Here is a 27551-nt window from a genome sequence, read left to right as displayed (position 1 = left end):
GACAACTCTACACTGGATTTTTCAGTTACATGAACTACTAAGTCCTTTGCTTTGGTGGGGGACGGGGCTGAATTAAGTCAGATTGGGTTACCCTAGCAATTTTATGGGTTCTATTATGGTTACCACAACAAAAACTAAAAGTATGCATTTTCTCTACTCAGAATTATAAGCATTTAAATAGATTTACGTAAAAATCAAGTCAGATGTCACTATTAAATATAAGAATACAGGCATGTTGCCTGTTTTGCTCTGGGAAAATCTGGTACTTAAAATCGATTTTATATCTAAAGATTTGACATTACCTTTAAAACATCCAACTAGAAAGTCTCAAAACATGAACTCAACAAACGATAAAAAACAAATTGGCCACATTGGTAAAACAGATTACTTGGGACAATGAAGTCCTCCGAAGTTTTTCTAGAAACAACCTCCCTCTCCTCTCATTCTGTTTCTCTCCTCTTTGAGTTCCCAATTTACTGAATTCTTAACTAAATCATTCTATAAATGTGATGCAAATGGACAAAATTTTCTTCCTTTCCATGAGTTACATTTTCTCTTGGGATGAGTTATTAAGCCTTTTGCATTCTGCTCTAGGTACAGTGATTCTCAGTATGGACCACAGACTTGACAGCCCTAGTATTACTGGGGAAGCTTGTTTGAAATGCAAATTATTTGATCCCCTCTCACACCACTGAATCACAATTTCTATGGAATCTGACCCAATGATTCTTAGGCACATGAAAGTTTTAAAACTGATGCTGCAGATGTTTATGTAGTTATCATGTTTCTTTTTATTTTGCTTAAGCTTACATAGGCAACAGAAGACATTCCATAAGCTTTGATAGAGAGTAGGTGACTTATCACTCTTCCCACTCTGAGACCAGTTTATATTTTTCTTCAAGATACAGTTTGGATAGGAGTCTCTATTGGCTTTTCCGAAGCCTAAGAAAAAAGAGCCAAGGTCTGTGAAGGAAAAGGCTCACCTGAATTATTAAAAAATATCTGAGCTTTGGGACACCTGGATCACTCTGAGTGTCTGCCTTTGGTTCAGGTCATGATCCCGGGATGAGTACTGTATCAGGCTCCTAAGGGAGCGTGATTCTCCCTCTGCTTATGTTTCTGCTCCTTTTTCTGTCTCATATGAATAAATAAAATCTTTAAAAAAAAATCCGAGCTTTGTTTTCTCTTCTGAAATTGCTGTCTCTATGTAGTCGAGAGGGAAGTTCCTCCTATTTTTTCTCTAGATTTGGGAATGTCAGTATTACTTTCTCAGGAATTCTGGAGGTTGGGGACAGACAATTATGTAAACTGCTGCTCCCTGCTCCAAACAAGCACAGAATTACACCAGAGCTGTTGTTAGTTCGGCAACACCAAGAGGACCATAAGGCTTGAGAAGTAGTGTAAGGTCCAAGAGCAATAAGGCTTGAGTGCCAGATTGAGAAGGCGAGGGGATGTGTTAGCACTGGTTAAGAAGTAATTAGAAAGCGAACATACTATTTGATACCAACGACTTTTACAAATAAAATTTCCTAAATACAGTTATCACGTGAAGTGCTCTAGCACAGATTTAATTTCACAAAAGAGGGGTTCCTTTTACATCAGCTTAATATAAGTTTATTTTCACAATGCTATGTTAGTAAGCCCCTAAACTTTACAATCCCTCACATTTCTCTCAAGAATTTGTTTTTAAAGCCTTACTTAGTATTGAATATCATCAAATCATGCTTAAAAATTCTGCAGGCTGGTTTTAAAATCTGAATTATTTAAAATTATGACAATGATAAAATGCCAACCAATCAAGGTCCCAAAGTAACAACACTCAAAATAAGAAAGAATAATCATTGGAATCCTGTTGTATTTTGATAATGGTAAAAGGCTAACCAACTGCTGTCATTAATGTTAATACCTTAAAAAAAATGTATTCATAATCTGAAAGCATATTTTGTCTTGCACATCTGGATTCTGAGGTATAAAACCATGTTTTGCCAACATTCTTTTATTAATCTAACAAGTAATTTCTTCCACAACAGCAACTCTGGTTTAAAAAAAAAACAAAAACAAAAACAGTAACATTAGCCAATCTGTTGTAATGTTCTACGGTCTCCTAATTAAATATAATACATAAACATTTATAAACTACACAGCCACATCAATTTGTAAGCAACTAATAAATTCTGAAATGTTAGAAATATAATAAAATTAGTTATAAATAGTTTCATTTTCTACTAAATAGTTTTTTTAACTTTCCCCTTTTCCTTATTGGTTTTTATATTTACGCTTTCCACTAATTCTTCCAGTAGACTCTATTAAATCCTAGATTTAAATATGGTTAAAGATAAAATATTGACATGAGTGTACAAAAAATAACACACTGAGTTTTATCAGTGTCTAAGCCACTTAAAGCTATTCTCCAAAAGACATGTTATTCACCCAAGACAAACATGAAAAAAGTTAGAATATAATCTTATGCTTTTGAGGGCTAACCTGTCAGATACATAGGAATATCCAAGGCTCGAGTTTGGAAGTTCTAAATGCCCAAAGGTTAATTTATCACTATTGGAATGGCCATCAACTAAAGAAAGGCCCTACACTAACACTGAGCTCTGTGTTCAACTTGCAGAAGACAGACATTTGGGCTGCTACAAATGAAAAGTAATGAGGCTTTAAGCCTGACTAGCCTTTAAGCAAGGCTAATCAAACATAAAATATTACACATGAATAATAACCTTCAAGAAGTTCCAACATAACCTCTATGGACACTTGCCACTGTATCAACTTAGGTTAACAGTTGTGCAGTCTTGATTAAAAGAAGTCATTTAATCAATTTTCTGCAGTGAATCATCAGACTAATTTCCTGTTAGCTAGAGACTACTACAGCATGTTCTACCTTGGGGCTATAAAATCATGATTACCAAACATCAATTCAACAAATATTCAGTGATAAGTGAAGTATAAGGGGTTGTGCTAAGTGTCTGGAAGACCAAATGTTGAATGGTCTCATAATTTTTCCTCAAATCCCTTTATTTCTAGTAACAAATCTAGACCTACACGTCTATTCCCATATGGAATCTAAAATATGTTAAGTTGATACTTGACTATTTTTCTACATTATGATCCTATTTCTGCTAAATTACCCTTATAGTCCAGCAGTTTAAGGTTTTGTTTAAAAAAAACTATCATTATAGAACTCTGGAAAGATATTAAATTCACTGAATAAAAAACTTTTTGATTTTGTTCCTTAAATATAATAAAATTCTGATATATGATGTTAAGTTAAATTATTAGACAAATAGTCTCCATTCACCTAAAATGAAGTGTAAAGAGGTTTAACTGAACTTTCAACTGAATTTCAATTATCCTAAAATGGTAAATGATTATTTGCATGTCAAACTAAAGTATATTCCTTATGAAATTATCTGGAATTCAAAAAAATTGAGGAAGACAACTTTTAAATATGTTAATAGGTACGCTGGGCAATAAATTCAAACTTTTTAACTTACATCTGCTTAGTTTTTTATTGAGTTAAGTATAAAGGCCCAGTTAATCAACTCATTAGATTGGTCAAGGCAAGACACTTGAACTACATAACAGTATTTAAAAAGCAGTTGGTCTTTTAGTAATTCTCTGGTAATCACACACGCACACACGCACATACACACAAATTGGTAGAGTACTCTGGATATAGGATTTCCCCCCATAATCTCATATAATGCACTGTTCACAATCTGCAGTATTTTGAAAACTATAGAAATTGGACATGACCAAATTAAAGATGCCTGATAAACTCTTAGAGTATGTGGGAACTTCAGCTGTGTTCCCAAAAAGATTGATTTTAAACTATAAAAAAAGGAAAATTCATATAAAATCACAACAGATTTAACAGGCATCTTTGAAAAGAAAGTCAAATTATAACTCAATTTTCTACTTTTCCAAATATGACTAAGGAAAAAAAAAAAGGTACAAGTAGTAATGTCTACATTTTTCTTAAAAACTGTTAACTGAATGGATGTGGGGAAGAAAAAAAAAGCTATACAGTATTATTGCACTCCACGAATGTGCAGAATTCCAAAATGTGCCAGCACTGAAAAACTGTCTTGCATTGAGGTTTTCCAAGAGGTACAACGAGCCTGCCAAGAAAGCATCTGGTCTGTACTAACAGCTTGCTGTCTTCAGTACAGGCCTTCATAATGTCAGTCACGCTGCTCTTGCAAAAAATCCCTTAATGTCTGAAAGAGAAAAAAGAATATTTTATTTCAAAATTCACTCATTTTAATAAAGAAAACATCCATCTATTAAATATTAAGTTGGGAACTCAAGTGATAATATATGGGATACCTAGTATCTTGTTGATCTGTGATGAGAATGATACCTGTAAATAGTTATTGTATTTTTAAACTACTTACAAAAGAGTTTTCAGTGCTGATAGGTGGGGCTATGATCGATGATGTGGGATTGAATCCATATGCACATTGAGCTTCATTTCATTGTCAAGAATTTGAACGAGCTGTTGCATGGATGGGAGGTGACCAGATTCCAGCTTAGACCACACAGGCACATCTATAATAAAAATAAATAGCACCACTCCTTAAAATTAAAGATAAGTCTATAATACATGTTCATTCCACAAATATTTATTGTCTATTGATACAGCTGGGAATACAGAGACTTACCTTTCTTGCCGTTATGGAGTTTATACTCCAGTAGGGGAAAGACAAAACGTACCAAAGAAATAGCTACAGATCACAATTGTGTACTAAGAATTAAAACTAGAAGATGCTGAGGGACATGGAAGAGGTTAGAAAGGAGCCTTTGCACTTATTATTATTAAAATTGAGAGGTACCATTAAAATTGAAAAATATTATCATTAGAAGAGCTGAAATACAGGAGAAGAGGGGTAACAAGGAAGTCTGGAGAGGCGAGTGAAGATTAGATTAGGGTCAATGAACTATAAAGTGCCAGACAGTAAGCATTTTCAGCCTTAGGAAGACATACAGTCTATCACAGCTACTCAACTCTAATTGTAGTCTGAAAGAAACCACAAGCAATATGTAATAAATAAAATTTTATTTAAAAAAAAGGCAGCTGGACATAGGGTCCACATGGCCATGGCTCAACAATCCAATGGCTACATCAAGCAGGGACTTTTGAGTGTGTTAAATGTTCTGGTCTTTACCTTGAGGATGAAGTAAAACCACTTAATAAACTTGAGGCAGTGAAGCAATGAGATGAAATTTATGTATTTATTTAAAAAAAAAAAGAAATTCACTCTACTGTTTGAGCTGGTAAGAAGCCAGATAATAAATATTTTAGGCTTTGAGACTCAAGAAGCAAAAATCAAAGATATCACGCAGGTACTTGCATGACCAGAGAAATAAATTTCCACAGATTTTTCATTGATGAAATTCAAAACTTTAGGTTTAAATGCTAAAATCTGAACTTCATATAATTTCCATGTGCCATAAAATAGTCTTTTGATTTTTTGGTAACCATTAAAAAATTTAAAACTACTGTTGCTCATAGGCCATTATCTGACCACCTCTAGTTTAGAGACTGTATTGGAGGGTAACAAAATCATTTTGACTTGGACTAGGGTAGTCATGTTAACAAAAAATAGAAGTAGAATTTTGAGAAATGTAGAAGGTAGAATTAAGAATCATACTTGGTAATCCATTAGATATGGAGAGTAAGGGAGAAACTGAGGTTATCCTAGCTTTCTGACATGGGCAACTGGACAGAATGATAATGTGCCATTATAAATAAATGAGCAATGCCAGGGAAGGAGCAAATTGGAGTACATAAGAATTGTAGGAAGCGGAGATAATCAATTGCTTGGAAGTAGTTTAAGATTCCTGGGTATATTCCCTCTCCCTCTGCTCATACTCTCTCTCTCAAATAAATGAATAAAATCTTAAAATATTAAACCCTCTCACTCTAAAAAAGATTCCTGGGGGTAGCACCTCGAAGAGAGATCTAGAGGTCTCTATGATGATTCAAGGGTCATCATATGGATATAATTCTCAAGCTAGGTGAGGTGAGGACCATATAAAGTGCTAATTTTGCATATTATGAAAAATAGAAAAGCCCAATGGTTGTTATAAATCATTTAAAATGTGTTAAAGAATGCAAACTATTCGGAACCCACCATTCAAAAAAAAAGAACCCACCATTCAAAGTTATCTCAAATGCACCTGTTGACATACACTGGTTCTCAATCATGTTGCTCAAGAAGAAAACCATCATACATGCATAGACCTAAAAGAAAATGTAATTAAATACAGCAGGCAAAGTTATTTTAAAGGCAAACATTACAACTGAAGACAGACACAAAAGTAATATTTTAAATATAGAGTCTCATTTTTAGTTGGTAATGGCTGTTTTTCAATCTACTTTAAGTTTCTATACAGGGGCAGGAGTGCCTGGGTGACTCAAGTTAAGTGTCTGACTTTCGGTTTTGGCTCAGGTCATGATCTTGGGGTTGTGGTATCAAGCCCCATGTCAGGCTCTGTGCTCAGTGCAGAATCTGTTTGAGATTCTTTCCCCTCCCTCTTCCTCCCCCTCTGCCTGCTCACTCTATCACCCTAAAATAAACAAAATCTTAAAAAAGTTTCTACATAGACTATTATTGCTATTCTAGATGTTCCAATAACATACATGGAACAAGGAAACTACAACATTAATTCACAGCTTTATACACAATGAAGAATAGATATTTGTAACGTAGAGACAGAATCTCTAGATTTCGTAACAGCCTTAATAAGTTAAACAAAAAATTACCAGCATAAGAAGGGTTTATTTCACCATTTATATAAGGTATGAATTCACAAGAGACTAGTGATGCAATAATCAGCAACTTCATGTATTCAATACAACCCATTCATGTTCCAAACAAATCATTTTAAGTCAAATAAAAAAGTCAATTAGATAGCACTAGTATATTAAATTACATTCGCTCCCCCTCTTTGGAGGGCAAATCCATATCCTTTCAAGAGAGACCAGAAGTTCCTTGGTGGACAGAAAGGAACAAAATTTAACAAAATCACCTGACTAAAAAAACAGGATGAAGTGAGGGTGTCAATGTATAGCAAATTATTTCAAAAAAGTAAATAAAAATGCTCACAGCAAATGAGAAAGGGCTCTCCTCCCAGCTAGGTGGGCTTTGATTTCATAGAGGTTACTCTTGCATTTGGGAACAGTAAGTTTATTTTCATGAAAACGATACACAAGGGTACACATAAAAGCTATAGCTCCTCTTCCACAGCAGATTAACAACATTATAGGTCTTCAGAAGTAAAATGCACTGAAGTTGGAATCAACAGAATAAATGTAACTCAAAACATTAGAGTACTTAACTTCCAATTCTTAATCTTATGCAAATCAATCTTATTAATAATGGAGACACAGTTCAATAAGGGGTAGCACCTGAGGATGTTTATGTTAAGGAGCCTTGCCTATTACTGGAAATAAGTCGTTCCCTAAGGAAAAGAAGCAAAGATATGTAGGAGTCCACTAAAGGTAGTTTCAGCCTAGACCTAAAAAACAAGCCCAGAGAACTCCAAAACAGAACACTTTTTAGAAGGAAACTTAAGCAATCTCCTCTAAGAGAGAAATAAAATTAGTCCCATTCCTCACAGCAGAAAGACCTTCCAGAAAAGACGACTTCAAGTAAAACAAATGAAATCTAATATAGAATATTAGATATATATTCATATATATATTTACATATATTTAAAACAGAAGAGTCAGAAGCCATTAAAACCAAATTTTAAGAACAAATCCATGAAAAAAAAAAAGAACAAATCCATGGAAATGCCGTTTTTAATGTGAACAAAACCATTAATACCCCTTATTAGTATAAAAGGCCTACATTATGTGTATATGATGTTCTGTTGGATATGATTTGACCTAATCTACATAATCAATATCAAGTATTAGAATTATTTTGTGCCCAGTTTCTTCTAAAGTCACACCTCCCTATCTTTCAAATAGTAAAAAGACCTAATCTTTCTTAATACATAATTATAAAAACTAAGGTCAAGGAAAAAAAAAATACAAAAAAAGACTAAGGCCAAGAAAGGCTAAGTCCCTTATCCAAAGATTAAAAAGTGGTTAAAGCCAAAATAATACAAGTGAACAGATGAATCAGCAACAGATACTTAAAAAAACCAAACAATCCATTAAAATATTTTCACTGACAACCTAAAAATCTACAACTATGAAAACTATTATGTTACGTACCTTATTTTCTTGGCCCCACTGCCAGATGCTAGGAGCTTGCATGCCAAAGAAAGCAAAAGGATCCTTGCCAACAATTATTAAGCCTATTAATACTAGTTTGAAGACTGACAGGAAAGATGCTATGTGTCTATTGAAAGAAAAAAAAATTCATCAATTTCTCAAATTCAAAACTTCATAATTCAAGTATAAGTGTACAGACATTTTCTAGACACCAAATCTAAAAGTTACTAATTACAAGTAGTAAAAAAGATAGTAACTAAAGTTTATTGTGGAGTTTTAAAACAAAAATGTTTAATATCTTTTAAATTAATAAAAATAACTTGTAAAACTATATAGCATTAACCTTTAAAAATACTATTATTTTAACAGTACAGGATTTTATACCATTGACTTTGTATAAAAATTAAGGTTGCCATCTCTGAAATAATCCTCCTCTTTTCCTTCTTACAGAAAAATTCTTCCTTATTTGGATCAAATCAACTTGCTACTTATAAGACAGTGTTCTCTTTTTTACAACTAAGAAATTACAATAACCAAGAAGAGTTAATTGAAACAATCCACAAAAGTTTACTCACAAAAGTGAAAAAAATTCACTTTAAAAATTCATTTTAAGTTACTGAAATTCACTTACCTATATATGGGTTGAGGGAGGTAATTTTCTCCTTCAATGCGGATGTCTGGGTACCGCTGGCTTATAACCCGCATGTACTCCTCAAACACCCGCCTATAACCTCAGGAAACACTGCAGAAAAATCAAAGTGCTTCTGTTAAGCAACTTAGAATATGCTTCTACTTATTTTGCATTTAGATAAAATATAAAAATTGCCAAGATTAAAAAAGTGTTTCTCACAAACAGTGACAAAGTAATAATGACTGATGCTGGATAACAGCAACATGGAGGTTTCTTCACAAATTTTACATAAATTACCTCCCCGCCATGTATATCCATCTATTAGGACATTAAACTTCGTAGATTTGGGTCATTGTTGGGCAGCAGCAAATACCTATTCATGTATGTCAGCATATTTTGAGCTCTCAAATCAACTTGCTTTTTGAGGGGGTATCTAGTATAAATACTGAAATGAAAACAGCTCTTCTGAAATAGGGACTTTCAAAACTAGAGCAAAGAAAGCTTATAAAATACCAAGGCATGAGACCTGAAATTCTGGTTCTTATTCCAACTCTGCCCCAAATTAGGCAAACACATGCCTTCTCAATCACAATAAAAGGAACTTAAAGAACTCTTAAATCCCTTCTGACTCTAAAATTTGCTTCTACTTTGCAAAGAAAAACAAGGATTGGGAAGATAATTTCACCAGCATGACAGCAATCCATAACATTATTCCAGAAATTAAGTCAATAGTATCGAATATCTCCCATTAAAATATCTAAACAACTACACTGTAGGGGTATGTTTCCCCAGCAAAAAAAAAAAAAAAAAAAAAAAAAAAAAAAAAAAAAAAGGAGGAAAAGGCCACCAGAGTGCAGATATAGGGGGAGGATACACTGAAAACTTTTAAGATACTGGATGAAAAAAATTGACACAAATAACTGGAAAGGTATCTTGTGTTCATGGATCAGAATTTATATTGTTAAGATGTCCACACTACCAAAAGCAATTTACAGATTCAGTGCAATCCCTATCAAAATTCCAAAGACATTTTTCATAGAAACAGAACAAACAATCCTAAAATTTGTATGGAACTACACAAGAACCAAAGCAACCTTGAGAAGAAAGAACAAAGCTGGAGGCACCAAGCTTCCTTATTTCAAACTGTATTACAAAGCTATAGTAATCAATATTGTAGGGCAGTAGCACAAAAACAGTTCCATAGATCAATGCGACAGAATCAAGAGCCCAGAGATAAACCTACACAAATATGGTCAATTAATTCACACAAAGGAGCCAAGGTTGAAAAAAGAATGGACTCTTCAACAAATGGTGCTGGGAAAACTGTCAGCAACTTGAAAAGAATGAAAACGAACCAACTATCTCCCATTATACACAAAAATCAACACAAAATGGATGAAAGACTTGAACATAAGACCTGAAACCATAGACCTCCTAGAAGAAAACACAGTGGGGGTAAGCACCTTGACACTGGTCTTGGCAATGATTTTGTGGATTTGACCCTAAAAGCAAAGGTGTCAAAAGCAAAATAACAAGTGGAACTACATCAAATTAAAAAGCTTCTACACGTAAAGGAAACCATCAACAAAAAGAACAGACAACCTACAGATCGAGAGAAAATATTTGCAAATTAGCTATCTGATAAAAGCGGTTAAAACCAAAATGAATTAAGGAACTCCTATAACTCAATAGCCAAAAGTCAATAATCTGATTAAAAATGGGCAAACGGACCTGAATAGACACTTGTCCAAAGATGACATAAAAATGGCCAACAGATACATGAAAAGGTGCTCCACATACTAATCAACAGGGAAATGCAAATCAAAATCACAGAAAGATATATATCCCTATACCTGTCAGGATGCCTATCATCAAAAGACAGATAAGCGTTGGCAAGGATGCAGAGAAAAAGGGAATCCTCGTGCATTGTCAGTAGGACTGTGAATTTTTTTAAATTTACAGTTTTCCCCATGGAAACATTGTGAAAGTTCCTCAGAAAATTAAACATAGAACTACCAAATAATCTAGCAATCCCACTTCTAGGTATATACCTAAAGGAAATGAAATCACTATCTTTAAAAGGTATCTGCACCCCCCATATTCATTTTAGCATTACTTAAAATAGCCAAGACATGGAAACAACTTAAATGTCTGACAGATGAATAAAGAAAATGTGGCATAAATACACAAGGGGATGTTATTCAGAAAAAAATAATCTACCATTTGCAACAATATGATGAAACTTGAAAGCATTATGCTAAGTGAAATCAGTCAGATAGAGAAACACAAATTGTATAATCTCATTTTACATAGAATCTAAAAAAGCCAAGCTCAGAGACATGGAGTAGACTGGTGATTGCAAGGGGCTGTGGAACAGGCAAAATGTGGAGATGTTGGTCAAAGGATACAAACCTCCAGTTGTAAAACAAATTCTAGGGCTCTAATTTTTTTTTTTTTAGGATTTTATTTATTTATCCATGAGAGATACAGAGAAGGCAGAGACATAGGCAGAGGGAGAAGCAGGCTCCTCGCAGGGAGCCTGATGTGGGACTCAATCCCAGAACCCCAGGATCATGCCCTGAGTCAAAGGCAGAGGCTCAACCCCTGAGCCACCCAGACGTCCCTCTAGGGCTCTAATTTACAGCCAATGGCTATAGTTAACAATACTATATTACATACTTGAAAGTTGTTAAGAGAATAAATATTAAATGTTCTCACTCAATAAAAAGTAATTGTATGAGGTGATGAATGTATTAACTAACCTTACTGTGGTAATCATTTCACAATACATATCATCACCTTAAATATACATAATTTCTATTTGTCAATCAGTAACTGAGGGAAAAAAAGGAGGTGGTACCACAAAATCAACAGAAGAGCTTACAAAGGTAAGGTTGTTAAGCACATAACTACATTAAGTGAAGGGACACATAAACCAATGAAAGTACAGAGGAAGCAGAATCAGTAATTAACAGTAATGTAAAACCTAAGGTGCCAACTTTGTCCATCACACTGTCAAGGAAAAACATACCATCAGGTTTATGTCTGACAGGATACAACAGTCCAAATATCAGTAGATCTCAATTTAAGAAAACTCACTTTTCAGGGAAAAAAAGTCACAAATCTTCTTTACAATTAGTATTTCCTTTACATTTAGAATAAAAATTTCACAAGAGATTAAGTCCCTAAAAAGTATGAAATTTTTGCAAAGGGTCTACAGCTAAACACTTAAAAGAACTTAGGAATCTCCACATACTTTATGTTCACTAAACATTCACCTTATGTAATATTTTATTATTGTTATTAGTCACCAAATTGTAGTATTTTGTCACAATTGCTTTCTCTATAAAAAAATTTTAATGCTGCTTTTGTTTTGAGGATATTACGAAAATAACCTAGCTCACCTATATGCCTAACCACCTTGAAACCAAGAAATGGCACCTGATTTCAGTGCCTTCAAATTTGTATTAACTCTGTGTTTACAACGGAGTTAATTATCTAAAATGATATCCTCTAACTTTTACTCAAACACTCTGAGGATCAGAGACAAAGTTAAGAAAGCTGAAAATTTACTATTAATTCACTCATTCAAATACTCACTGAATGCCTATTACATGTCAAGCAGTATTATTAGACGCTGGGTTTGTAATGATGAGTGACACAGGTATGGTCCCTGTTCTTAGGGCTGAGAGACTAGAACACAGACCTTGTGATTTGAGATTCTAGCTCTTTCCACTAGACTCCAGCAGAAGAGCTGGATGTTGCAAGAGCTATTCTTCCCTTTGTCCAGGAAATAGGTTCCCTTTGGCCCAAATGCCACAAACAAGTTTCCATACGGTTGACCTCTTGATGGCAGAGATCTCAAAGGTTCTTCTGTGATAAAGACATAGAGATTCTTCCTCTGGGAGAGCTAAAAACCTGTGGGCCCCAAGAAGTCCCTCATGTTTGCTCTGGGAGTTCTAGTCTCTTGCCAAGGGAAGTCCAAGAGGCCTAGCTAGAGGTGTATGTATCTACGTGCAGACAACACTTCTGGCCAGACTCCTCCTAGTCACCTACTCTTCTGGCTGCTGTGCCCGGAAGCCTAGCTCTACCCTCCGTTCTTCCAGTCCCAAGTCTTCAGTGTGGGATCAGACCTTCAGATCAAATTCCAAAAGGAATCAGCCCATAATCTTGAAATTCAAAAAGGACTTTAAAATTGTACCTTTTTTCAAATTTCTGGTTATAAAAAACGTGTAAGTCTGGAAGATGTAATGTACAGCACAGTGACTATAGTTAATAATAGTATACAGCATATTTGAAAGTACCCAGCAGAGTGGATTTTAAAGGTTCTCATCAGGGGACGCCTGGGTGGCTCAGTGGTTGAGCGTCTGCCTTTGGCTTAGGTCATGATCCTCGAATTCTGGAATTGAGTCCCACATGGGGCTCCCAGCAAGAAGCCTGCTTCTCCCTCTGCGTCTCTCTCTGCCTCTCATGAATAAATAAAATCTTAAAAAAAAAAAGTTCTCATCACAAGAAAAAATTTTTTTTAACTGTATGGTGATTGCTGTTAACTGGACTTATGGTAGTAATCATTTTGCAATACACAAATATCGAATCTTTATGCTGCACAACTGAAACTAATGTGTCAATTATACCTCAATAAAAAACAAAACCAAATGATAGGAACTTTCCTTCCTATCATTGCTTCCAGAATTGTGAGGAAAACCTAGGGAACTTTTCCCCCTATATAACTGTTTTCCCAAAATCAATTTTCCTGTTTTAAAACAGCAATCTCTACTGCTGACAGGTGTTTTCCAAAACAAAATATACCTACTGCTTATTGAGGTGGACAAAATGTTAAATTAAAGGCATACATCATTCCACTATCTACTACCACACCCAGCCCTTTCAACTTAAACTCATTCTTTCTGGGTCCGTGAGTAAAACTATGACGTCCAATATACCTCCAAGAACTAAATATGGGAACATGCTAAAAACATGCTGCAGTAGCTGCCTCTTCCTCCTGTCGTAGGTAGAACCAAAGGTCCTTAAGAAGTAGATTTAAACTTTGCAATCTTAATGTTGTCCTGATTAGGGTTAGAAATAAGAGAAATATCTTACTCTATGGAGTCAACTTTTGCAACTGCTCAATTTAAAATATTTTTCACTGTACTTTTCTAAAAGAAAAAACTTGCATACAAATTAGATGATCTATGTGAAAGGAAATTTAATAAACAAAATGCCTTGCCTGTGCTATTTCAAATAGAGTCTGTACTTTTTAAAGTCCATCATATTTTCAGTGCCGATTCATGATGCCAACTACTCCACTTTTCCCCTTTCTATATTATGTCTGCTCCTAATTGTAGTCAAATGCTTATTTATATCAAACCTAAGCCCATCACAAACCCCAGTCTCTCACATCTTACAAAAACAAAAACAAAATTTCAGATACTCCTGAAATAACTTACGATTTATTCCTATTTTTAGCACCTCTTGAATTCACCTTCTCCTTTATTTACAATAACCTCCTCTCTCCAACTGTCCTCACCCACATACACAGGATTGGATCCTCTTTACATAATGAAACCAACTCCTTGCCATTGCTGACATTCCAGAATAATGCAAACCTGTCATAGTAAGGCTCCAGTTCCCTCTCTAAAAGCGAAGAAATGGGATTTTAAAAAGTGACTATCTCCACAAACATGAACACTTAATATATTTAATCTTTCAAAAGACTGAGAAGTGAATCTTCAGAGAAACAAAAATAAAGTACCTTTTACTGTGAAAAAAGTACAGATGTAAACCAGGGAAGAGCGAATGGTGACTCCTCTGACTTTCTGGCTTTCTATTTTAGTTCCTCTCTCTGAAGCCCTGCTGCATCTCTCTCTGCCTTTGGGTTCTAAGACAATTCTTATAATAATTTAAAAATTTATTTCCAAATGTATTGTTCAAACCAGTTCAAAAAGGTTTCTGCTACTTGCATCTCAAGAATCTCAACTAATACTTATCCCACACTATACCAAGAAAAATAGGAAGACATTTTGTAAATACTGTGCTAATTATCTACAGCACTACTTGGTCCAACAGCTCACTGATCACTGAAAGCTGTGTTTTTAGATATAATCTTTACTTCTCCTTGTTCTGTTTAATAGATGAAATACTATAATAATAAATATCTGTCTGGTATATCACCTACTCTAAGTGCCTTAAGGAATGAAATCTGCAAGGTGTTCTATAAACCACACAAGAAACAAGGTATTCAGGGAGTGAAAAATAGACTAAACTGATGTTTTTAAAAATTGCAAACAGGAGTGCTTATACACTTTGAAAACCAAAATGTGGCCCAGAACTTGCTCAGTTTTTTTAGGAAGCTGCAAAAGCAACACTAAAGAGGTATCAGTTTATCACATAAAGGAACAGTATTATATGAAATCAGATTATTTCCCTTCCAGCTATCTCTTGAAACACCACAGTGGCCACCACAGTACAAACATATACACAAAATATGCATAAAGTGGCTTCTAAGATTCTTAGCTTCTTTAATGAGTTTATTCCAAAGATATGACAGAGCTAAAATATGATTAATAATCTGTTTTTATTCCCTTCATTCTTTTGTCTTATTCTTGAGGTCACTAGCTTCTAATTTCTCCATACCTTTGGCATAACATTTCACAAACTCTTTTGCTGAAGACTATTCCACAAGAATTTATAAAGTGCTTAGTTCCTCAGCTTTTCCTGGGGAGGAATTTTACCTGTTTATTCTGGAAAACAGAATATTAACAGATTTATAAGGTATGCAGTTACTCAATAAAGATGACTTGATTAAAGCATTCAGTAAATGGTGACAAGTCATTCTGTAGAATTCCTTTGTTTCATCCTAAAATACTTCACATACGATGCCAAGCTTTTATTCTTTTCAATACATTTTTTAATTAGAGGTATGATTCATGGGCCACAGAACTCACCCTCAGTGGATTTTTATAAGTTATTAAAGAGACAGATAAGAAAATACATTGTGCTCTATGATGGTTTAATGGCTAAACTAAAGAAGTCTCTGGGCTGCTTTACTGCTTTCCTATTTGACCTGTATATTTACCTGCCTATTGGTTGTAGACTCATTCCACATGACATTAGAATAAAGGCAGGAATCTTAGAAAGAAAATCACCAACAGGATAGCAGAGTAAGAAGAAGTAAGGGCATGTCAGATACCACAGCAGCAGAAAGAGAACTGGCAGTAGCACAATGAATTCTGGTAAAGGCATGGAGGCCAGGCCAAGAGTGTGACTGGTAAGAGTTATGTTCAAACCTGAAGTTCTACATGTATTACATTCTATGCCTAATAGCTACCAAACTGGAACAGAGGCCAACCAGGTAAAAACCTACCAGAAATGAACAGTATTAGGTGATATCTATCTATACTCCAGTTAGGAATATACAGAGCGGGCAGGGAGGGCAGTTACGTTATTTCAGAGACAACCACAGTGGACTACAACAGGTTGTACTCACTTTTTCCATAAATACGGATTGATGACATTCAAAAGAGAGAGAACCTAGATCAAGAGAAAGCAAAACAGACAAAAATCTATGTCTTTCGGTGGTAGCAATGTTCTAATGAAGAGAGTAAACTGGTAATAGTCTACTGAAGAGGATACAGTTCATCAACTCATATCTGAAGCTGTTTCTCTAGTTTTGAGAAACAGGGAGGATAAACAACAACAACAAAACACAAAACGCCTGAGGTATTAATAAAAAAAAAGTCATAAAACAAAAGAGCAGAAATAGCAAATAGAAAAGATTCAAAATAGAGTCTACATCCAAAAATATTCTACAAGCAGAAGAATGGTAAGAGGTAAGGAGGCACTACAAGAAATCTCAAAACCAAAACGTGGAATCAAAAAGTATTTTGAGGCAAAAAATAAATAGTTTTTTTTGAGGTCTTAAAAAAAATTGATGGGTAAAAAAAACAGAAACTGCAGAAGATCCGAATACTATCATTAATAGGCAGATTTCACAGATCACGTTTTACTGTCAATAGGAGAAACCCCTCTGAGAGCCCAAAGAACACTTCCAAAAATTGACCGTCATAAAAAAAAGCCAAGTAGGAATGGCAGATGTCATATTATGATTACAGCGCAATAAACTAGAAATTTTAAAAAACTCAACCTATTTCTCTAAGATCTTCTAGTAGGAGTATTAACTCATTTAACAATGTCAAAATTGTAAGTGTGACACCCTTTGACATAATCGTAATACTTTACTTCTGTGGATTTAGTTTATGGAAATTATTGGACAAGTATACAATATATATGAGGATATTCACCTTGGCAGAGTTAATTTTGTGAAAAATTAGGATCAACCAAACTGTTAACCAACAGGCACTAGTTACTTAAATTAAGGAGCACTCATCTTATGTAATACTATGCCTACTGCTGCATATGTGTACTTACTGACACTGAATGGTAAGTGATAGAAGGCAAATTTCAAAAAAAAAAAAAAAAAAGCATACACCTATGAACTCATTTCTGTAAAATTATATAACACTTGTGTAGAGTTGTCTTGAAGGAGGTTCTGCAAAATGGGATACAGGGATTTTTTTTTTTTTTAACTTCCTTATGTATACTTCTGAGGGAAAGGTAAAATACGTGGCCCCAAAATATGCCACTTTGGGATATGGCTTATTTTGAGCTGAAGGCAATCCAGACCAACTGGACTCAACAAAACTCAACAAAACAAAACAAAACAAAACAACCTACTGATCCCTTAACTACTTAAAAGAATTGGGATAAGCCCAAACAGAAAGCTATTATCAGAGGTAACTTAACCTGAAAGATTTCTTTGGCAAGGCAAACATCTATTTACCAAACATCTGCTCTTCTTACTGTCCTGTGAATTACCCTCCTCCCCTTTGAAGCCCCAGGCCCCTATTTTATTCCTTAGCTCAGGATATAAGCCTCAATTGCCCAACTTGTTCTCGCCTCTCCTATTTTTTAGAGAGCTCTCATAAGTATGTAATTAAATTTTTTTTTCCTGTTCATCGGTCTTACGTCATTTTGATTAACAGACCAGCCAAGAGAACATATAAGGATAGAAGAAAAATGTTTCCTCCCTTACACTTCTTTATTATTTTTACAAGAAAACTGTACTATTTTTATAACCCGAAAGCTAATTTCATTTTTGTAAAAGATGAAAGCCTCAGAGTAAAGTTTTCAAAGGTTCATTTACCAAATTCTCATCACAGCATTAAAGACAATAAAAATAATACATTAATAAAACTTGTTCAATGATAGTATTCACACTCTGCTAGCAGTTTTTAATTGATTATCTTCCTCCAGCTTTATTTCCTGTCCCTCCCCCTTCTCTATGCTGAGTCAGGCTTCATTTACATATGATCTTCCCTTATGTATAAGGCTATTTTTCTACATCTCCTGGTGGTTTCCTCAAACCCTTAAAAATTTCATTTCCTCCTCTCAAAGCCTTCCCACTCTCCCTGAATAGACAATCTTTCTTTCCACTATGTTTTTAAAGCTCTCCATTATGATCTCTTTTAGAACACCCTGAACAGAATGCTTTACTGTAATATTGTTTAAGATGTCTGTCTCTCCCACCAGACAACAGGTTTTCAAACATGCCTGCAAAAAACTAATTCTTATCTTCCTAAATATTGGACAAAAGGGGAAAGTAAGTGGCATGGGGAAAAAGGCATAAAAAACAAGGACCTGATCATCAGTAGTTCTTGTTAAAACCCATACAGTAAGATTTCTTCCTCACCAATCCTAGGCTGCACCCCAAATCAAGGTAAGGTATATGAAAACATGATTTGATTTCCCTTTTTGGAAAGCAGAAAAGGTGACAGAAAAGTATATATGTATGCTTTTGGCTTTTTGCCTTGAAGCTTCCTAAGAGTATACAATAGAAAAACAGAATATTAGAAGTAATTGGAATGCAACCAACATCGTCATATATTGGTTGAACAAGTTGAGAGCTAAAGAGATTCAATAATTTCTGGAAAGTCACTCAGAAGATTAAGAGGCAGATCAAATAAGAATCTGGACTTCGAAACTGTTAGTTCAGTAAATGCAGGTTTCCAGTAACTAGACTATTCAAAATTTATGAGGTTATCTTGGTATTTCCAAATGATACATTCAATTTGATTTCCACCACTTACCTTAATGGCAAATAGTAAGGAAAGAATGTTTTCATTTTTCTGCTAGAGGAGATAAAACCTTTAAAACCATGCATATTTTTTACCCATCTCTAAAAGCTTTGGACTAAAGTACTTTGTTCATTAAGTCGAAACAACTATTATGTGTACATTATTCAGTTAGATACTGTAGTTTGTTTAAATAATAAAAAAAAAAATAAAATGGTGACTAAGCTCTACATAATTACAGGAAACTTTAAAAATCTAACATAATGGGAGGTATAGCAGCCAGCACTTTATTTGTTCTCTAGTAACACTCCATTAGTACTCTACTATCTGTATCAACTTACTATTCCTTTGTTTCACTGCTTCAATGTGTCAGTTTAAATGGCAGTATTGGGATGCCTGGGTGGCTCACCAGTTGAGCGCCTGCCTTTTGCTCAGGGCATGATCCCAGATTCCTGGGTTCGAGTCCCACATTGGGCTCCCTGCATGGAGCCTGCCTCTCTCTTTGTGTCTCCCATGAATAAATACATAAAATCTTTAAATAAATAAATAAATAAATAAATAAATAAATAAATAAACGGCAGTATTTTTTTTTTTCCCTCAGTGATATATAAAATAATGATGTATCTTTTTATCCATATCTTAGGTTTGGTGAAACACAGTAACTGGTATTTAAGATTTTAGTTTTAGTTACTATGGCTATTTTGGGGAGATGAAAATCTCTTTGTAGGATATTCCCCTTTTATCATCTAAAAATTCAAGATTCCTCCCCTTTCCTATCACCAAAAAGAAAAAAAAAATCCACAAAATGTGTCTCCCTTATCATTCTAATGAATGGAACAGCACCACTCCAGAACTCAGGAGCTAGGTTTGACACTTCTTACTCCATGCCTCCTCTCCTCCCCCCCCAAATATATAACCCATCACCAAATACACAAAATCTATCTCCTAAAGATCTGTCCCTTTACATTTTACTCCCAATAGTCTCCCTAAATGGTTTCCCCAAATCTCTTCTTTGTCCCCTCTAATGTGTTTTCCACAGTGAGGCTAACTGATCTTTCCATATGGCCTGCCAGACCTTCCAGGGTCTGTGCCACCTTCTCTTTGGTCTTTGAGGTCAGTAGCCTTGGCCTCTTCAAGCAGTTATGTTCTCTTTACTACAAGGCCACTGAACGTGTCATTCCCATAGCTTGAAAGCTCTCTAGCAATAAATCTTATCCTTCAGATCTCAGTTCAAAGTTGATTTCCTCATAGGAATCCTCCCTAATCCCCTGACTATACAGGACTTAACCCAATTGTAATTTTATATGTGTTGTCTATGAATTAATGACTGCCTTCCACTTCTGCCTATGATGTCTTTGAGAAAACTGAATTCAATTCCCAGAACCAAGCAAAGTGCCTGCACTGAGTAGGTACTCAAATATTTGAATATGCAAATATGTCTACAGTAACATTATCTTTACAACTCACAATATCTCAGATTTTCTCCAATTCAGCCTTTTACTAATCTAAGTATCACCATCCAAATCAGCCATAGGCCTTTATTTTCTTGCCTCCATACCTTGAAAGCAAAGGCTGAGTTTGTACAAATTTAAATAAAAATTTGTTCTTAGAGTAGGTGTTTCATTTGCCTCTTAAAAATACTTTTAGAAGTTGGTTGTCCTAAAATATCAGCAATGGATTCTTAACAAAAATTGGAAAATTCTGCTGTATTCTGCTTATGTTTTGAAATTTTTATTTAATCTTAGTGTATCATTTGTTAAATATCCAGTAAGTATTAACTGTAAAGAGCTGCAGCCAGTAAGCTCTTTAAACTACAACTGATTAAATGCTGTAGGCTTGACTACATGCTAAATCTCCTATGTGGGGAAAATAAAACACACATACAAACATCATACCAACTAGTACCTGTCAGAATACATTTACACGTAAGACTCATTTATTCATAAAAACCACAAAAAGGGAGAATGCTACAAGGGAACTTTATTTTCAACTGACTAGAGAACTTCCTTTATGTTCAATGTTTAAACATCCAAATAAGCAGGATTAAGCTTTTCCCCCAGATATGAAATCAATGTCATCAAATTCACCTAATTTCATTGCTAGATTGAAAAATATATTTTATTAAAAAATTTAATTCATCAGAGAGTGCGCATGAGCATGAGTGGGCTGTGCGGCAGAAGGAGAGGGAAAATCTCAAGACAACTCCCCACTGTGTGTGGAGCCTGACATGGGGCTGGATCCCAGGACCCTAAAATCACCACCTGATTGGAAATCAAGAGCCAGATGCTCAACAAATTGAGTCATCCAAGCACCCCAGAAAAGACAATAAAAAAAAATCCTTTGCTTCAAAAAACACCATAAACAAAGTAAAGGTAAACCACAACTTGGAAAGGATATCCATCAATTGACATAAACCAAGAGTTAGGAGCATAAAGTAATACCATGCACTTCTGGAAGCTCCATGGGGGACCATATCTACACTGTTCACCATGGTATCTTCAGCCCCTGGCACAAGTAGGTACTGAATGAATATTTATTGAAAAAAAAACACATCAGTATAGAATAGGAAAGTTCATACTAAGCTATTTTGCACACTCTAATTCCATTTGTGTTGTGCTGCTGCCGTTGTATTAGCAATTATAAAAGTAGTACAATTAATGGATGGTATTTTGAGCTACAGTTAAAAAGAGCACTCATAAAATAATAAAGGACAAAAGTGATTGAAAAGGTAAAAATAATTCTCTCCTTGCTTACAATGGTAATCAATGAAAAACTGCTTTGTATAGCACTTAGATTTCAAACAGAATTAAAAGAATTTTCACGTATTTATCCTCAATTGTTTTAGCTTCCTTTTCTTTCCCAAACTGGCAAATGAACGTCCAAGAGATTCTACCAAAGCCAGAAACCCAATATTCAATTTACTATATTCAGATTAATCTCTGGGGGAAAAAGTAACAAACAACAAGCTAAATTTACCTGTATATGGAGCGCACACTAATAAAACTATCTCCCATCTATGATTACAACAAAACAAAACTGAAGAACTTTTGTATGTAATATGCTCTAGGTTACTGCAAAAGAAAACTCTCATTAGACTTCTGGGACAAGTTTGTACTTAAAGGGGAAAAAAAGAAAAGAAAAACTATGTATCGGGAATCCCTGGGTGGCTCAGCGGTTTAGCGCTGCCTTTGTCCCAGGGTGTGATTCTGGAGTCCCAGGATCAAGTCCCACGTCAGGCACCCTGCATGGAGCCTGCTTCCCTCTCTGCCTCTGTGTGTCTTTCATGAATAAATATATAAAATCTTAAAACAAAACAATAACTATGTATCACAAATTCAACTGAAGTACTTAAGACTTTTTAAAAAGTTTAATTGAAGAACTAAATGCCCTTCCCTATATGTTTACACATCTGGAAAACTTAGTTATGCATATCCTCAGTGGAAGGTACATTTGTTAAATTATTATGACAGGAATTCAGTTCCTATACCATTGAAATACGAGCAATTGTAAAAGAGTATTTTGGAAAATCCCAAGTGAAATCAAGAGGTGCAAAAGTAGGAAACAGAAAAATTACATAACTTGGAAAATGCAGTCTTCTTTTAACTACTTATATCCAAAGTATCATAATCCTTAACAATAATTATAGGTCGAAAAAATGACTCTGCTGCTTCCGGGTGGCCCAGTGGTTAGGGCCTGCCTTAGGCTCAGGGTGTGATCCTGGGTTCCAGGATCCCTCTGCCTATGTCTCTGCCTCTCTCTCTCTCTCTGTGTGTCTCTCATGAATAAATAAATAAAATCTTAAAAAAAAAAAAAAAAGACTGCCACTTTCTAATTTAAAAAAATACGGAAAAAATCAGAATGGTCAAGTCATAATCCCCATTTACAGTATTATATGAAAATGATATATCCTGGCCACACAGTAAACAGTACAGGGAGTCGTTTTTATTTTAATCAGGAAGAAACTGCAAAATCTTTATAGTTTTCACTGCAAAAATAAAGCCCACTTTCTGACTCTAAGGGTCGTTTCAATTGATTTTTAAAATTTAAAATATTTGCTTACTCTTTAAAACATAAGAAAAAAAAATAGTCGGGTAAGTAGAAAATCTAACCTTTAGCACACTACTCCACCCAAAGTATCAGGGCTCTGAAAACACATTAACCTGACCATCCTATCCTGTTAAAAAAAAAAAAAAAAAAGTCGCCTTTTGCGATATCAAGATGCTAATTTCTTTTTTTTTTTTTTTTTTAAGATTTTACTTCTTTATTCATGAAGAAACAGAGAGAGAGAGAGAGAGGCAGAGACACAGGCAGAGGGAGAAGCAGGCTCCGTGCAGGGAGCCCGAGGCGGGACTCGATCTCAGGATCCCAGGGTCACGCCCCGGGCTGAAAGCGACGCTAAACCCGCTGAGCCAACCGGGGGATCCTAGAATGCTAATTTCTACAATTTTAGTTTTGCCTTTCAAATCCTAACCAACCCCCACCCCACCCCACCCGCAGCCCCACCTACCTCATTACAGGCATTACTGCACAGGTTCTAACAGTTAACCAGGTAACAACAAAAATCGCTTCTAGGGCAATGTCGAAACACTGCTGGGTGTCTTCTGGTTTCAGGTGGGGTTTTTTTTTGTGTGTGTGTGTGTTTTGTTTTTCTGTTTCTCTGAATGCACAAGAGATTTGCAAGACGGGAAGACAGACAGCCACGCCAGGACAGGCGACCCCCGGGAGGGGTGGGGGAGGCCTGGGAGTGAGCTGTCGCAGGGACACCGAACAGGCTCCTCTTCTTTTCCTTTTTCTTTTCTTTTCTTTTCTTTTCTTTTCTTTTTCCTTTCCTTTCCTTTCTTTCTTTTTTTTTTTTTTCCCCCTCGGGCTCCTTTTCAAAGACATTCTGGAAACTGCACGCGGAGGAGCAGCCCTGGAGCTGTCAGAACCCCCCCTCCACCACCTCCCTCAACAGTCACCCCGGGAGGCTCGGAGAGAGGGCGCCTGTCACTCGCGGGTCTCCTCCAACGACCTGAAGTAACCTGCGCTCGGGGGGAGGGGGAGGGCAGCGAGGGGGGCAGCGAGGGCGGGCGCAGGCTCCGGAGGCCCACGCTCCAGCTCCTCCGCAGGCGGCCGCCGTGGCCGTGGCCGTGGCCTGACGTACTGACAAGTGTCCCCACGTCTTCACCTTTCACTATTTAACCTTCCCGTGCCCTCCTTCCGCACTCCCACCATTCTAGGAAGGAAAAAACAAAAAAACAAAAAAACAAAAAAAAAAACAAAAACCTGAGTGAAGCGAACGGTTATGCCCTGAGGAAGGAAGGGCGGGCGCGGACCCCGCGGAAGGCCGCCGGCGCCGCCGTTCCGGGCCCGGGGAGGCCCAGCCCGCTAGGCCGCGGAGCCGGGGCCTCGCGTAGCTGACGGCGGCCGAGGCGGCGCGGCGCGGCGCGGCGGGGCCCGGCACGCACACTCACCAAATCTGGAACTTGAGCAGCGGCCCCGTGGCGTACTGCATCTTTAATCTTTTGCTAGGCACGCCGCCCAGGTTGGCCGAGGCATCGCTCCGGATCACCGCCGACGCCGCCACCAGCAGAACGAGCAGATACCTCATCGTCGCCGAGCCAGCCGCGTCGGCCGCCCTCAGGACCGAGACTCGCCGCAGCCAGCGCGAGGCCGAGCGGGAGCCGCGAGCCGCGAGCCGCGAGCCGCTCCCCGCAGCGCGCAGGCGCGACCCGCCCAGGTCGGGGAGGGGAGCGCGGAATGCGCCTGCGCAGGCCGGCGCTCGCTCGCGGCCCGGACCCACCATCTTGGATGGGCGCGGAGCCCGGGCTGGAGTGCGAGGGGCGGGGCGGGGCGGGGCGGGGCGGGGAGGCGGCCCCGGGGCGTGGGACGGGTGCCTTCCCCTGCAGTCTCCCTCAGTGCAGGCGCTGCTGAGCCGGCGACCCTGGGGAGCACCCGTTTCGCAGCCTTGACCCGGGGCGGGGGGGGGGGGGGGGAGGGCAGCCTGCGCTCTAGGGGCGCCACGCTTGGATCTCGCAGTACTGCTGTCTCCCAGAAGGAACCTAAAGAAAGGAAGACTTTAGGAGAATTTCGATCACGTAGAGGAGTGGAAGAGTGGAAATACTACCTTACTTGGATCCCTGCGGGGGCTCAGCGGTTCAGCGCCGCCTCCGGCCCAGGGCGTGACCTCGGGGTCACGGGATCGAGGCCCACGTCCGCTCCCCGCATGGAGCCTGCCTCTCCCTCTGCCTGGGTCTCTGCCTCTCTCTCTCTCTCTGTCTCTCATGAATAAATAAATAAAATCTTAAAAAAAAAAAAAAAAGACTTAAAAAAATTAACCTTACTCGTCGACTTTACACAGTTGTGCAGGTCTCACCTGTTTTTCCCCCGCCCCGGGGATGCCAGTGTCAGACATCCTGTTATTTCACTTGTAGGTATTTAAACGTGTATCTCTAAAAAAGAAATAATAATAAATTGAAAAATAATAACTACTCTTTGGGGGGGGATCTGCCTTCAAGACCGTTATCCTACCTTTAAAAAGGAAACAGGGATTCTTTAATACCAAGTACCCAAGTGTTCAGATTTCTTCAGATTTCTCTTAAAATCAGAACCGAAATAAAATCCATGGCCGTCGGTTGGTCTGTCTTTTAGTTTGTGTCCGAGGATTTAAGACCAAGAATGTGGGGCAGCCTGGGGGGCTCAGTGGTTGCATGTCTGTCTGCGGCCCAGGACGTGACCCTGGGGTCCCGGGATCAAGTGCCACGTTGGGCTCCCGGCATGGAGCCTGCTTCTCCCTCTGCCTGTGTCTCTGCCTCTCTCTCTCTCTCTCATGAATAAATATATTTTTTAAATAAATAAAACCAAGCATATAGCAGGAATTGAGAAGTATCGTTTATCATTTATTGTCGCAAAAAGGAAGACACACCCCTGGGAACCAAGGGGAGTCTGAAAAAGACGGTGTTAAACCCTTAGGGTATATAGGCTTCGATTGAATGATTTGGGAAGACTGTTGGAGATAGCAGTGGAAACTTCGATCATACTTTTCGAAGTCTCAGCGTCAATAAGTATAGGTCATTCTGGATCATTTATCCCAGGTACCGCAATTATGCAATACATCAAATATGAGTTTGAGAGGGGAATAGGAAATCCTGAATTAATGTGTGCCTATAGTTTCTTATATCCAATAGCTCAAATGTAGCACATGATCATAAATTTTTTCTGGGCAGCCCAGGTGGCCCAGCGGTTTAGCGCCACCTGCAGCCCAGGGTGTGACCCTGGAGACCCCGGATCCAGTCCCACATCCGGCTCCCTGCCTGGAGCCTGCTTCTCCCTCTGCCTGTGTCTCTGCCTCTGTCTCTCTCTCTCTCTCTCATGAATAAATAAAATTTTGTGTTTAAAAAATTTTTTTTCTAATTTAATGATGCAGCGAGAGTCTGGAAACATTCCACAGCTGTTCATTTCAATACACTTAGACTGTAAGTGACTAATACAAATTTTATATATCATAGGACAAGAGGAACTGCAAAACCCAAATCAAAACTTTTCAGGAATCACACTGATGGTGATATATTTTATTTGTATTGTTATTCTGAGACTTGCATGTAGGGTGGGATGAAGCAAGTGAGTGATTATATTGGTGTCAATGGGAATGGAAGTTTGCAGGAGGAAAAAGGAAATAGATTTGAGTTAATGTGTTAAGAAATACATCATGAAAGAAAAGAAATACATCATGAAGAAGTGGATAAGAGTACAAGAAATTTTCAAATTAAGAAACCTATTGGAATCCCTAGCAATAATAAATTAGAGAAGATGTATGATCATTTCCACTGAATTTGAGAAAATTCAACTCATTTATTATAAAAATTCTCGGGATCCCTGGGTGGCGCAGCGGTTTAGCGCCTGCCTTTGGCCCAGGGCGCGATCCTGGAGACCCAGGATCGAATCCCAGGTCAGGCTCCCGGTGCATGAAGCCTGCTTCTCCCTCTGCCTATGTCTCTGCCTCTCTCTCTCACTGTGTGCCTATCATAAATAAATAAAATAAAAAAATAATAATAAAAAAAAAATAAAAATTCTCGATGACCTAAAAGGAAATTTCCTTAACCTGGTAAAAGGTATCTAACAAACAATGTAGACATCATAATTAACTTGAAACATTAGAATCCCAAGAAATTCCCAGTTTGGTCAGAAACAGGTCAAGTATACCCACATATAGTGCTCCTGTCCAGCATTATGCTGAATTGTACAATTGTGCACTGTACCTAGCAAATGTACTAGGATAAGAAAAAGAATTTGAACATGTAAGAACTACAAAGAAAACTGCCACTGTTTGTAAACAACATAATTATATACTTTGAAAACCAAAAAAGAACCTACAATCTTTGTGTCCAGAAAGGTTGCTAAATACGAGTTCAATTTACAAAATTCAGTAGTTATCTTTCATCAATAGTTGGAAACTGTAGTTTCAAAAAAGGTCTCACAACAATATTTTCTAGAATAAATCTAAATGAAATGTGCAAACCTCTACAAAGAAAACTACAAGCCTTTCTACTAATGCTTCAAGGCAAATTCACCATTT

General features: G+C 37.1%; 1 protein-coding gene across 2 annotated transcripts; it reads right to left on the bottom strand.

Annotated features, from left to right (window-relative positions):
* Nucleotides 1-1539: 1539 nt before the first annotated feature.
* Nucleotides 1540-24732, bottom strand: SELENOT (selenoprotein T). 2 transcript variants are annotated; one of them, XM_025436033.3, is made up of 6 exons: nt 24451-24732; nt 8868-8978; nt 8237-8363; nt 6166-6253; nt 4404-4557; nt 1540-4226 (listed from the first exon to the last, which is right to left on the bottom strand). In XM_025436033.3, the coding sequence occupies exons 1-5, from the start codon at nt 24585-24587 to the stop codon at nt 4433-4435; spliced, it is 588 nt and encodes a 195-aa protein (XP_025291818.1). In that variant the 5' UTR covers nt 24588-24732; the 3' UTR covers nt 1540-4226; nt 4404-4432. The 2 variants fall into 2 exon arrangements, with proteins under 2 accessions (XP_025291818.1, XP_048955647.1); XM_049099690.1 differs by lacking the exon at nt 24451-24732 and adding an exon at nt 23505-24356.
* Nucleotides 24733-27551: the final 2819 nt, after the last annotated feature.

Source organism: Canis lupus, chromosome 23 (assembly GCF_003254725.2).
Source record: "Canis lupus dingo isolate Sandy chromosome 23, ASM325472v2, whole genome shotgun sequence".
In the NCBI taxonomy this organism is placed as follows: domain Eukaryota; kingdom Metazoa; phylum Chordata; class Mammalia; order Carnivora; family Canidae; genus Canis; species Canis lupus.
Note: the sequence above shows the minus strand (reverse complement) of the source record. Positions and strands in the feature narration are given on the sequence as shown.